The sequence below is a fragment of the Strix aluco genome, chromosome 8, assembly GCF_031877795.1.
Source record: "Strix aluco isolate bStrAlu1 chromosome 8, bStrAlu1.hap1, whole genome shotgun sequence".
Classification (NCBI taxonomy): domain Eukaryota; kingdom Metazoa; phylum Chordata; class Aves; order Strigiformes; family Strigidae; genus Strix; species Strix aluco.
Window position 1 is genome coordinate 21,587,726 of NC_133938.1, and position 14,099 is coordinate 21,601,824.

At 38.2% G+C, this 14,099-nt stretch overlaps 2 protein-coding genes across 6 annotated transcripts in view; both read left to right on the forward strand.

Moving 5' to 3' along the window:
- Nucleotides 1-3,655, forward strand: part of AGL (amylo-alpha-1,6-glucosidase and 4-alpha-glucanotransferase) — a 38,401-nt gene extending 34,746 nt beyond the window's left edge. For all 5 annotated transcript variants that reach the window (XM_074832576.1, XM_074832579.1, XM_074832575.1 and 2 more), the window contains exon 34: nucleotides 446-3,655. In XM_074832576.1, the coding sequence (XP_074688677.1) occupies nucleotides 446-563 (118 nt within the window). In that variant the 3' untranslated portion in view covers nucleotides 564-3,655. The remainder of the gene's footprint in view (nucleotides 1-445) is intronic.
- A 1,092-nt stretch (nucleotides 3,656-4,747) lies between these two features.
- LOC141926577 (uncharacterized) overlaps nucleotides 4,748-14,099 on the forward strand; it is an 85,693-nt gene continuing 76,341 nt past the window's right edge. Inside the window, exons 1-3 of the mRNA XM_074832592.1 lie at nucleotides 4,748-4,855; nucleotides 6,100-6,204; nucleotides 10,457-10,591. The gene's annotated coding sequence lies outside the window, so the exon portion shown is untranslated. The remainder of the gene's footprint in view (nucleotides 4,856-6,099; nucleotides 6,205-10,456; nucleotides 10,592-14,099) is intronic.

Genomic DNA, 14,099 nt, shown 5'->3' on the forward strand with positions numbered 1-14,099 from the left:
CTGTGGAGGAAAAAAAGGCTTATGTAGTCAAGTTATCTTCCAGCCGTTATCACTTTTTAGCACCATAATCTGGTTTCAAGTGTAGTTTGAATACAGTTGAGCTATCTCAAAGATCATTTGTATTCTTCCAACTGCAAAACTACCTCGATGAGAAACAGGGGCAACATGCCAGTAGTGTTAATTCAGATATTAGTATCAGAGAGTCTATTTTGAAGGAGAGGCACCCCCACAAAAAATACAATTCCCAGCTGCAGGAAAGAAAAAATTGAATTAGATGACAAGATACTAAAGAACATACTGTGCCTGTATGACAACAGATCTTTAGTCACAGTTTCCAGTTTCCTACTGAGGTAATCTTCCAGAAGGTTTTAAAATGAAATGTTCTTTTAACTTTAATGTATAGTCTAACAACAATACTCTTTTTTTTTTTTTCTTCTTTTATCAGATCGTCCTGGAAAGGGCTTCCAGAACTGACCAATGAAAATGGACAGTATTGCCCTTTTAGCTGTGAAACTCAGGCCTGGTCGATTGGTGTTATCCTTGAAATACTTTATGACTTGTAAAAGTTCATTTTGATTGATTTGATGAAATTTCTGTGGTCTTATTATTGGGCATAAATGAACACTTGGCTTATACTGCAAGGGAAATGTCCTGTTCTGCACAATCACTTAAGCTGTGTCCTGACTTTCAAAGATGCTGAATGCCAGCAGCTCCTATGCCCTATAACTCTGTGGGGCTTGGGTGGTTTTTTGAAAACCAGGCCATGACAGTAAAACAAAACTGCAGTGCACATTTGATGCAGAAACTTTTAGTAAGGAACAATTTTAAGAATATGCACAAACTTAATTTTAAGTAGCTTTGGTTTTTTTAGACATTTCAAATCAAAATCTTAATGTAACAAAGTGAGGTGGCTCTTTCCTGAGCTAAAAATAAGTAGCACAGCTCTTACGTTGTTTTTTTTTTTCTTTGTCTCTTTAAGAGTAAATGGATGTTTTACAAATGCATGCTTAAAGGGGAATAGACTAACCTTATAGCTTTCTGAGTTTGGTATGCTTTGTGCTGTAGCACCATCCATTAATGAAGGCATAATATGTTGTCTCTCTGTTGAACTGTATTATGGGGATTTTTTTTGTATGTGCTCAGTTGAACACTCCACTAAGCAACCACGGAAATAAAGTTTACATATACTGTAATAAACCAACCTTTGAAGTTAGATACAAAATTTTCAAAAACTTTAAACTACTTTTAAGAGTTAAGCAATAATGAGGTAATATCCTATGCTAATTCATTTTTACTTTTATTTAAATACTGTGGGCCATGCAGCAAACCTATTTCTTCATTTAAATCTGTTTTTCACCGTGAGGGATTCATAAGAAACATGTGCATGTGCATACAATGCACAGCCTGTATGTTAGGGGAGGCCAAAGATACAGAAGTCAGTGTGCTTGACTGCTTAAGTTAATTTATTGAAGAGGTATGGTCACCTTTATTACTAGGAAAATCCTAGCTCTGTTGAAGCAGGTGGAAACACTTAACATCAGTGGGAAGAGATATTGGGCTACCACCAGAGAAGATGAGGTTTCTAGGCCTTTTGAAATGACACTGACGAGAATAAGCATGCTACCTCTATGTGTTGTTCTTTGGCAACGGCATCCAGTGAACATGATGGAAAACACATGTTCTTTCGTATTTGGATGCCTGCATGCCCTTGTTGAGTTCATTTTGGTGTTCCCAGACTGAAGGGTGGTTGACAGGAGTGCAGTTGGTAACTCTCAACTCTATTCATGTGGTCTTTCCATCTTAGTGCAATAAACAGGCAGAGAGGCTGACAACACTTCCAGCATCACAGGGGGGGAAAGCAAAACTGATACTGCATTTCTTAATGTTAGACAACATATGCTGTAAAAATATTCAGGATGTAATTATAATGCACTAATAACATGTAGGTCAAGATTTTATTATATCCATATTTTAGTTTCCATACCCTGTCTAAAGTACAGTGCAAGTGTGCTGTCTTGTTCAGGGAGATGTGTTACAGATAGCTACATTTCAACGCAAGGTAACAGGCTGAAGATACATAAATTGTAAGAAGTGCCTATATTCACACTATTTATTTGAAAGGTTAGTAAGTATTTGAACTCCCTTGCTGAAGTGTTCAGTACTTAGACCTTCCCTAATCATAATTTCTATATTGTACCTCAGTTTTTGAGCTGCTGCAGTACATGGGTTGGAAAATTTTTATTTTCTTGACACAATGCATGAGATGTCATTTGATCGAAAACATTACTGCAATGCCAGCCACAGATTATTTTTTTTAACGTGCAAGAGGCATATAAAGTGTTTTTCATAATGTACTGAACGTTCCAAAATTCTTGATAATGATATTGAGGTTTATGTCCTACTGTGTCATGAGCTTTTCAATGTTTTCCTAGATAATTCTCATTATTTCAAGGTGTGTTTTATAGCTCCTGTGGTTTAGAAAGCAGGAACAATATGGCAGAATAAATTGTTCTTGATGAAAACACTTTAAAATTGGAAGTGCAGCTTAAGAGCTACGACTGAAAAAAATGGACACCTTGTAGAAATCTGTATACATTGGCAATAGCACTCTTTCAGTGTTTGGAAAAAAACCCATGAGAAATTACTTATCAAAACCTTCCTATATTATTAGATGACTTTCTACTGTTTTGCAAATGGCACAGCTGATGGAGACTGCATATTTGTCACTGCTAGTTTTTTCTCCTAATTTAATAGTAAAATTTTAGAGATCAGTCACCACTGTGTACACAAAAATACATATGTTATGGAACTTCTGAACATGCCCATTTATAATGTTGCTTCTGCACTGATTAGTTGACTATAGTTTTAGTAACATAAACGTTTTAAATAGGGGAAAAAATGTATCATATTGGTTGGCTTTGCTGTTCAGTAGCAACAAAAGTAAGATTTGGGGTTATAACTGTTGGGAGGGTGGTTTATTGGTTTTGTGCGTTTTTTGGGGGGGTGGGGTTTTTTGTTTGTTTTTTGTGGTTTTGTTCATTTTTTTTAATCACAAAGCTACTCAACACTTTGTTGAGGCAGACAGTTTAAAAATGAAGAGGGAAGAAAGTAATGTTAAATCTAACACTTAAATGAGCTGGTATTTATCTAGATAAACTCTACACCTAAGTAATTATCCCCTAAAAACAGCTGACTTACGTTGACAGATCCTGAACTGTATTTTCATTCATTAGTATCATTTATATTATACACTCAAAAACTTCTAGTAATGCAAAGCTATAATCGGTAAAATATTTTAGAAACCAACTAATATGTTTTAGAAATAAACTAAAGAACTTAGTTAGAACTGTGAATCCATTGTGTTCCAGTTGATGTTTCTTATCTATATGGCATTGAGACCTTTTTTTTTCCTTCCAATTGAAATAATTTTGACTGTTACCAGTGTTTGTACAGTTAATAGCTCTTGATTCATTCAAAGATTAACTTGGGAATTCAAGTAAATAACGTATCATTCTTGCACTGCATGTTGTAATGTAAAATGGAAAGATCAGTTTTAATGTGTCTGTCTAGCACAGCAACAACTGATTTTAGAAAATGTCATTATTCATTTATTTCTGAAATGCACAAAATAAAATCATTTCATTCAGACAGTTAACCTTTTCACGTGGTTGGTTGGAAAAAAGCCAAACATTATAGATGCTATTGCTTGTTCAGTTGTCATTTTTACATACTTCAGAGATCATGAACTGCTCAGGTCAAATATTAATAACAAGTGCTAACAACAATAATCAACTCATTAAAGAAAACACATGGCCAAATTCCTGTTTGTGTCAATGTCGGCTGTCTCAGCTGGGTTTGAGTGGGACTGGGCTTGAAGAGCTCTGCATGTCCCTTCTGCTGTAAATTACTATGTAACTTTAACCCAGCGTGCTGTAGATTCCCCAAGAGAAATCCTTAAGGTATCCTGGCTAACAGCTGCCCAAGTGATACACAGTTATTAGTTTAACTTTCTGTGCAAATTTTCTATCACTATGGAGAAGGGATTTTGCTTTCCAACTCTGCTTTGTAAAACCAAAATCTCACAGCACAAGTCCTGTGGTAGAATGTTTTGTAACTACCCTATTCTTTGCATGCTTTGTAAAATTGGGATTTTTCTAATCCTCTATTCAAGCATTTCCTTTAAGAAAGTAATTTCTATTATTCTATAGAAATAATACTCTATAAATTAAATACTCTATTGACAAATTGTTAAGGAAACGTAGAAGGTCGGTCACCGAGTGGCCAAGGAGGCAGGGAGGGGGTACCTCAGAGCTGCCCACTCTGAAGCCTCACGGCCCCTCGAGCAGCTGGAGTGAGGAATAAAGGGAAGAGCGGTGGTGGCGACCGGGCAGGTTTCTGCTGAGGGCTCCTTTTGAGATCGCAGATAGCAACTTGGGAAACATCTGCCCGTGGTGCCGTCTTATTGTAGGTCACCCGAGAGAACGGCTTTCCCCTCTCCCGCTGCTGCTGGCCTGGGCGAGGGCCGAGCGGGCAGCCTACGGGCGGAGGGGGCCCGAGCCCCACCGCCTCAGCGTCCGCCCGGCGCCGGGAGGGGTGAGGGCCGGGGAGGGCCGCAGGCCGCCCAGGGGCAGGACCGCTGCTTCTGAGGCGGGCCGGGCGGGGGTGAGCGCCGGCGCTGTGCCGACAGCCCACGCGCGCGCTCGGGAAGCTGAGGCCCTCGGGGCCCCGCCGGCCCCGGCCGCCGTGGGGGCCCGGCCAACTGGCTGGGCAGAGGGCGGGAAGCGGCGCCAGGGCGCCGGCGTGCGCCTCAGCGGCGGCCGCCTGAGGAGGAGCAGCGCGAGTGGGTGATGATCAGGTTGGTAGAGATACAGTTAATCGCAACAGTGTGCTCAAACCAGCCTTTAACTGCATCCGGTATTTACTGCTACTGCGTAGCTGTGCGTTAGTTAACTTTTAAAAGGTGATTTGGATTGCCTTCCTGGGCCAGCGTCCCTTTGTAGGCACAGCCCGTGTATCTTCCCCTCAGCCGCAGAGTAGCACAGCGCCTCGGGATTCAGGAGAAATGACTGGCAAAACACAACCCTGTTAGCCCTTAATGAGCCGCATCATTAGGAGAAGTCTCAAAACTGCATGAGGAGTTGTTCAACACCAACGTTGGGTGCAGCACTGTCTGCTGTAACAGCGTTTCGTGATAGGTGAGCTCCATCTGTCAGGAAAACTGGTAAAACTTGCCCTGATTGACAGAAAACCTTGGGGTTTTTTAAATGTGCCTCTGAACAGTAAGAAGGAAAATGGATTTGCCTATGAGTATTTGGTTTGTTGTGTAAACTTCAGAGCTTATACACCTGTCATTTTAATGTAACAGCATGAGTAAGAGCTCAACCATGAGTTATTCCCAGTCTGTGAGACTTAATTTACTTAATTTGGTAATTTACAGAAGGTGCTTCCTAGTTCTGAGTTTTCCATAAAAGTGCACCTGTCCAAGTGGAGCAATGGCCCTTTAAAATGGGGAAAGGGAATGTTGATTTTAGAGTGTGAGATGTACGATCCTGAACGAGGTGAAACTTCTCTGTTACTTGTTTTAGTAGTCACTGTTCTTCACAGATTCAAATTACTAAGCAGGATTAGCATGCAAATTTGCCAGCAGTTGTGGTGGTAGGAAAATCAACCTGAGAGCAGTATAGAAAGAAAACACTTCCTGGTGGTTAGTCAGGTGACGCTGTTAGCTGTCTGTCCTGTTGCTGTGTCTTGAGTTTCTGTAGGCACTTGCACAGTCCTGTTGCCTGTGATGTGTTTGTCTCATTGTGTAATGCCTGCTTGAATCCGTTTCTTTCAGAAATCTTTATCTCTCTGTGATAAGTCTGTGCTGTCTACAACCTTTGATCCACAGGTGGCTGTTCACCCTGTATAATATTCTCAGAGTACCACACAAATGAAGTTCAGTATCATTGACTTGATAAGTAGTAAAATTGTTTACCTCGGTTCATGTAAGCTTATGTAATTTGTGAGACCCAGGAGCACTTCCCTTCTCTGTGTCTGCGTGTGTGCCACAGCAGTATCTCAGTACAACTTCACATGGAGATGCTATTCTCCCTATAGTGCCTTTTTGCAATGAGAATGAAAGCTGGCCATGAAAGAAGAGAATTGTGCTGCAGCCTGGCAAGGATCTTAAATTGGATGACCTGGGCTCCGAGTATAATAGAGGTAGGTTCCTCTCATTAAACTTTCTAACAAATAAGGAGTCCTATATTTCTGAATTCTGACTTTGGCAATTAAACTGGAGCCTAATCTTCTGTAGTGATGAGAAACATAAGATGATATCTTCTAATTGGTTCTAAAGGAAGAAGGATATTTGCAGTCACTTAGGACTCATAGACTTGTAAGTACAGTTATTTTAAAGCATGATGCTCTAAAGTGGGGTTAAATGATAGTAGTGGAAGGTTTTCTAAAAGTGTTTTTTAGAGACACAATCATATAAAGTTACAGGAAAACTGAAAGATTTATTTCTTGCAAGTGACATCTCAAGGGAAAGGTTTCTACAAAATTAACCATCTCTTCTTTTATTGGGTATATTCAGGAGCTGTTTTTAAAATTTCTTTGTAATTGTTCTTACAGCCATTGTTTATAAGGGTCCTACATACAGCCTAGACCTGGAGAGTGGTATCTGCTCTAATAATATGCAATGAAAAATTGGTTCTAGATGCAAAAGTAAGGTTCACAACTGCTTACATAACACGCTGAAGAGTAGCAAAGTAATGAGATAATATTGTCTTAGCAAGAGCAGTCATTGGAGGGAATTAGTAGGTTAACTATTGTCGAGATGTTTTGTAGTGTTATGCTTAAGGAGAGTTTGGAGTAGAATTTTGAAATAAGTTGATATATAAATTTTGTGGACGTGAATGATTGATTTAAACACCATGGGTGACATGTTAGAAAGGATCTTCCTTGAATGTATGCTAACCTAGAGACTATCACTGTGGGCTGGCAGGCGGTAAATATCTCAGTAGAAAGCTGGAGATGATATGTCAGATAAGAATAATGACACTTCTTATCATAGCTGAAAAATTAACATTTCCAGCTTCATAGCAGAGGGTGGCGCTAGTTCGTCACCTTCCGTTGTTCAGTCTCATGCTAAAACTAGGCTGGGTGATTCCGTTCTCCGGCTCTTGCTTCTGAGAAAGTCTGCGGATTTCCATACGGCCACACTCACTTGTCTGTTTTAATGGCTGAAGTCTCTGTTCCCGCAGATCAAAAGCGTAATAATTTTTCTATATGTTTAGAAAATGTTTTGGTAATATATTCTTATGTAGGGGAAGAGGAAATGAATACATCTTTGACAGTTTGATGTTTTAAAGTGATAATTGAAGCTAATGAGTAGATTTCAGTATTAAAAAGTTCAGGAATCTGTTCATCTGTTGTATTGCAAAGTTCAATAATCGGTTTATCCCCTAAAGAATGGGAAATGGTTGGATATGAAACCAGGTGTATGTTAGGCATTTGTTTATTATTTGTGTTCTAGTTCATCTAATGATTCTGTAATTGCTCACATTTGTATGTCTCCTTGTATGTTTTGTTTAGGTACAAATAAACTTAATGTGAAAACTGAAAATAATTCTGCCTATGCAGTATTTCACTATAACTGTGGTTATTTTAACTTAAGTGTTCTGTTATGTGCATTTTTTAAATGGCATTCAACTTGCACATAGCGCTTTTCTAGGACAATCAATTGCAAACAGTGAGTCTGAAAATGATGAAACTGTAATGGAAATTAATAATTTGGGACTCAGGAAAACCGTGTAGTGCTTAGATTTAGTTGCCAGAGTTTGCTTTGAATGCTTTTGTTCTCATAGAGTATGAAAGATTCATAGGCCTGAGATTTATGTTGTGATATTGTTAGTTAAAGATAATTGTAGGGCTGTACTCTAGGAATGAAAGCTGATAATGGAGACATCTAGATAAGAATACCAGCAGTAGGAAGGAATCTAGATGGAATCGGGCACCGAGACACAGTAAGAAAAAAGAATAAAAAGAGTGATACGAAATGGTAGATCATTTTAAGTGGCTCAGAACAGCCAAAAACTAGAGTCTGTAGCTGAAAAATCCAGGTGCATCTGTCCTACAGCTTTAAGTTCTAGCCATCAGCTTTACATGTTTTTAACGGGCAACATTTTCTAGCAGTTCTTCCAGTTGCTGAAGCAGGGTGGGAACACCACATTTTCCAGATAATTCTGTAATTTGTAAAGCCTATAATCAGACCTACTGTGACAGCTGTTAAAGAGGTGGTTTTGTTTTCTTGTAATGGTTGTCTGGCTAGTACTGCTCCAGGTCTCTCCCCAGGCCTCTGGGTATTATATTGATGTGTTGGCTACATTTAGGTTACTCCAGAGCTTTTCCCAAGGCCTCCAGCCACCATTAAGTTAAATTTAAGCACCAGATTCTGTTATCAGCTGGATCAGATTAAATATAGGATAATTTAATTTCCACGCCTTGAGTAATTGCAGGTTTACTTTTGCATGATTTTGGCTTTAGACAGTTTATACACCTTTACAAACAACAGTTAAAAGTAGAAATCGGATGTATTAATGCTATAAACTATTGTTTATTCCAGGGTAGGGGAGACTACACTGATTGGATACACTGCCACAGTAGGTTCTTTAAAATAGTCATACATAGGGGGGTTTGCCTTCCTTGAAATATAAAGTCTGTACCTTCGTGGGACTCTAACGGAAGAGACTCTAAATTCTGTTGTATTCTCAAAAAGCTGATAGATTTTGTACTTTGGATTTATCAAATCAGAGAAGACATTCTCTTCAAAAATAGTAAAAGCAAATAAAAGCTAGTTGATAATAAGATGTATGTGTTCGTAGGAGTAGACGTTCAACTGATTATTTCTGTCATGGTTTCAAAGCTGACCTTTGCACAAAAATTCTTTAAAAACAAGAAGGGTTTGGAGACTTTGTGCATGTGTTGTTAGAAAGTTTTGTTCTGTCTGTGCTGGAATATTGGCCAGAGAAGTTTGAAAGTTACAATAATCAAAAAGTAAATGTTCATTAGTTTAGTAGCTGAGATAAGCAGCTTTCAGTCAGGTAATCAAACCTTTCTTCCAAATTTCAGCACATACATTTTATCAGTGATGAAGTAATTGTTCTAAACTGAATGTTGCTGTTAAATGTCATCTTGCTTCTTATCATCCCTGATTTCATTTAACATAAAAGACCCCATTTAATTGCAGGGAGTGGGTGTTTCTATGTCTGCTTCCAGAGTTCAAATTATAAAGCACTTAAATATTTGTTGAGAGGGAGAGCTGCAGCATTGCTGTTTGGAAGAGAATCTCTTGGAAAGCAGAACCTCTGTGTTTCAGTGCTTCAATTTTAATTTAAGATTGATCATCTAAAGAGCACCCTACTGCTTGGTGGTTAGTGAATCCTTCAGGAAAGTCAGAGATGTGGTGATGGTTAAGGACAGGATATGAGAGAAAGGGAGAAGGACTTCTATGAGGACACCAAAGAGGAGGAACAAGGAGGATGTTTCTTCAGCTGTGGAGTGTTTCAAAGGGAGGAGGCAGGAAAGAGAGGGCATTCTGGTGTCTTCTGTGGCTTCATGGTGTAGTACAACAAAAATGGAGAGGGGAAAGCTGAAGTTTAACGTTAGTCTGGGCCCACTGGATGGTCTGTATGGCCCTGTATTTCAGTGGAGAGCAAAAGGAGAAAGCTGTTCAGAGTTGGTGAGATTCTTTTAAAGGCAGTGTCTGATGCACAGCAGAGCAAGGATTTGGGAACAGGGCCAACATTCTTTTTTTTTTTTTCAAATTTTGTTTTGCCATTTTTGGAGTAAATGAGAATATTTTCTAGGTTGTGCCATTTGCCTTGATTTTTCGTGATCCTCTTTAAGGGCTTACTGTTCAACAGTATTATGACAAAGGTTTGTTATGTCATAGAAGTTTTGAAAAAGAACAGGTATTTTAAGCATTATTTGTGTTTTTTAACTGTACAGTAATAGCTCATGTTGTGTAAAAGAAAAACAATTTAACACAGTTTTTGTTAGACTAAGAAGAGATCTGTAATTGTTTTGATGCTACAAAGCCTTTCATCTGAAAGATTTTGACAAATAAATTAGTTTTTAATATTTAGCTCTTCAACTGTATCCATTTAGAATTCTGTAATCCTGTATAATCTCTCTGAAATTATTAAATTGAGGTTGCTTCAACTAGCTGTATTAATGTTGCATTGAAATAATCACTTTTACCTTATTTTTTTAATAGATTAATTCTGAGATGATGCAGCTGAATGCAAAAAGCGGGGACATGGGTTACAGTTTATGAGAAACCTTTGCAAAGAAACTTTTTTCAACAATTTAAAAATTTAGATTTTTTTTTTTAATATGGGTAGATTTAGCTGTTTTTTTCTAGTTTTACTGATACTGTAAGCAATAAAAAAAATACTGTCTTGTTCAACAGGAAGCACACCATTCAGCATGGAATAAAATAATGTGTGAGACTCAAGAAAAAGTCAGTAAAATGAAGAAGATGATGATTATTCTCAAGTTTTCATGGAGTGTCCATTAATATATGGACTGAGGCTGTACAAGAAAGGTAATCTGCAATCTGTTACCATGATGTTAATAAATGTAAGAATTGAAGAGTCCCTTTGTTGGACACAGCTGTCCATGGACTAGATCTCCAGATCCTTCAAGATGGAAGAGAAGGAGATGGTGGTGGTCAAAATGTAGTTTGATTTGGAAATACTGCCAACTGCCTGGTGAGATTTGTACTCTGAAGTACATTATGTCCTATTTTTCTGTCTCCCCAATTGCATAGCATGGCCTCAGGCATCACAGTCACAAGGCTCTAGTGATACTATACCAAAATGGAATAGTAGTCTGACTAGGAGTTCTGGACCACAGAAGGGAAGAGTAGCTTGAGGAACTAATTGTAACCATGGATGCATTTCCAGATTTACTTCAATTGTCATCTGGATTTCACTTCTGAAAAACAGATGCTTCTTTTATATTGAAATGTCAGGGGAAAAAGAACTCCTGTAGAGGCTGAAAAAACATTTTCCACCTGACTGCAGTCAAAAATCTGCATTATTTTGTCAGCCTTATTTTTAGCTTTTCAGCCAGGTCACTGTGATGTGTTAAAGAAGACTCAATTCCTCCATCTTTCACTTCACCCTTCTTCAGTATAGCTAAAATACTACTGTGAATTTCACCCAGAAATCATCAAAACCACTGGAAACATAAGTACTACACCAGACTCCTAAGGTTTTATGTGCTTGAACTTCACATTTTAAAGTCTTTTGACATCATATACAAAAGTAACTCTTAATAGTAATTATTATAATAGCAACTTTTGTCTCATAAAGTTAATTCTCAGCGTTCTCCATTTAATTTGCTATAATTATATACTCAATGTACTGCTAGTAAATATACTCTTTCAACATGTATATGTTTGATGTATATGTTTTCAAACATGGGGAAAGGCAGTAAAAGTCAAGGATACTACAACATCTTTAGCATTTTTTAGTATTAATGCTTTATTAAGTATTGTATTACATTAAAATTTTGGCATGAAACTCAGACATGAAGATGCTTTGAAATGCTAAACAGTTGTGACAGTAATTAGTACGCACCACTCACACTAGTCTGTTTTCAATGCAAAGAATTTAAGGATTTATTAATTAACTGAATTAACTGAAGAGACATTTCCATAGTATGTAGATGTCTCTGACCTAAACTTCCTTTCTTGGAAAACTGTGACTGCTGTACCCTGAGAACTTTTGGTAGCTTCAGAACATGCAGAAGTGGGTGACAGCTAGTGTTAGCTGGTTAACACACTTCTTTCTGGAGAGCTGTGATTTTGCTTTCCTGCTCTGTCATTTTCAGTGCCCTTCCCAGTTAATCAGTAATCGTTTTTTGCTGAAAACAGGAATGCTAGCCGAGCTTGTACTTGGCTGAACAGGTATCTTCTAAGCAACGAACAATTGATTTTGCTGCTGCTGTTGGATGTGATCTCTAAATATTGCTGCCTCCATTGCTGGTGGTACTAATAATAGAAAAAATCCTTTCGTTAACATGTGGATGAAGGGTGACTGGTAGGGGCTAATTCTCACAGTGTCAAGATCAGCAGAACACAGACATTTAAAAACAGGAAGTCAAGAGTTAGTTTCCCATCCATACAGTGTTAATTCTGCCTCCCCAGATCACTCTTGACAGTGTGCCAGTAACAGTAACATTTGTCTGAGCACTGCACTCATCAGGAGCTACTTACATCTGCCCTATCATCAGGACTGTCACAAGGAGTGGTAAGACCTTGGATTCACCCTCCATATGTGTTTGATATGTAATCCTACTGTACCTGTGCCAGGGATTATACAGCAGTTTACACCATGCCCAATCTCGTGATGCTCTGCATCTGAAGGTCTGGTTGTGTATGTGCCTTCAGATTGCACTACCTATAGTTAAATACTTAGTTTATAATAAATAAATAATTATCTCCTACAAGTTACGGCTCCTTTGCTCTCACATCTGTCACATCATGTCATGTTTAGCCATCAGGAAACCTCATCGTTGACCTAACTGTACAAGCCTTCTGGGCTCTGCTTCAAGCATGGTCTCCAAATTGAGTTCTGAAATGTGTCACAAAGCCCAGGACAGGTCTTTATTTGGATCATCATATGGCTTTATATAATGAAACAGCTCAAATATCCATTGGATGCCTTTGGAGTTGTTGTTCACCATGCTTCATTCTGCATGTGAGGAACTGATATATGAAAGTCATACCTGTATATTACTTTAATGCAGGCTGAATTATTTTTTAAAAGATTATTCTATAATTTAGATCTTTGGATGTGTAGACCCCAGGTTTATAGACTATGATAAACATCCGTTTCTGTTACTGTTACTGTTTTACTTTCACGTTGATGGAGAAAGCATTGGAAACGTAAAAATAAGAGATTCCTTAAATCAAAAATTAAACTTGTCTTTCTGTGAACTTAGATGTGAAGCTGAAAGTCTCTGGCTCCACAGCTAAATTCTGTGAACTGCCTAGTTATGAGATGTATGCTCTTCTTAGCTACTTTTTCTGGCTTGAGATGTGTCCGTATTTTCTTTTTTTTTCCCTTTTACTATGCTGTTTTTCACTTCTGTTCTCTCTTTATTCCCAGTTGTATTACTTCATCTGAATTAATGTTGAAAACTATACACAGTGACCTAATTTCAAGTATCTAGTTAATATCTTACACTGTGGATGTAGATGTGGTTTAACCCTTTTAAAGCAGACGTGCAAAGGCATATTTATGCATTGGTAGGAGAAACAATAGTATGAGTATGCAGCTATAGCAGATAGAATAATGTATTTTCTTGGGTTACTGCAGAGATTCTCAGTCAGTGCTTTGTGAATCACTACCAGGTGGTCCTTAGACATCTAACGTTGAGTTGACTCTCCAAAATATTTTCATTTGCTAAACCTATATTAAAAGATGCATTAAGAATATTTATATTACTGCTTCTCTATAATTACACTTGCTACAAGGATGCTGTTCTTTTGTGAAAGGGTCATAAGATGTTAGCAAATAGTCTGTCTTTCGTACTGTGGATAACATCATACTAAGCTTGAAAGTTTAAATTAGTGGATTATAGTAAATTAATACTTCTCTGTAAGGATGGTTATATATTATAATTGCATTCAAACTTACTGTAAAAAATAATGCATTCTGTAAGGAATCCACTTACTAGATGGAACATCAGATGGGAGGAACTTAAGAAAATTAATTTGCCAGTGCTTATGAGCAGGAGCTCTACCTGAGAGTAGTGATCTGATGGCCTAGAGAAGGCTGGGCAGTAGATTTTTAGTGCAGAGGAAAAATACTAAAAAATACTGGAAGAATAAGAGAACTTAGAGTTATATTTGCTAGACATGCCACACACTGACTTACTACCCCAGCTTTCTGTTTGCCCAGTCACTACAGGTCTAGCACAGCTGTGAGAGGCCCTGTACCAACAACAGCCTTGATGGTCAGCAGGTTCTCTGTGGAACCATCATAACACAAAAATCCCACTGAAGACCAGAAGTGGCCTATGACCTGCACTCAGAGCCCAAT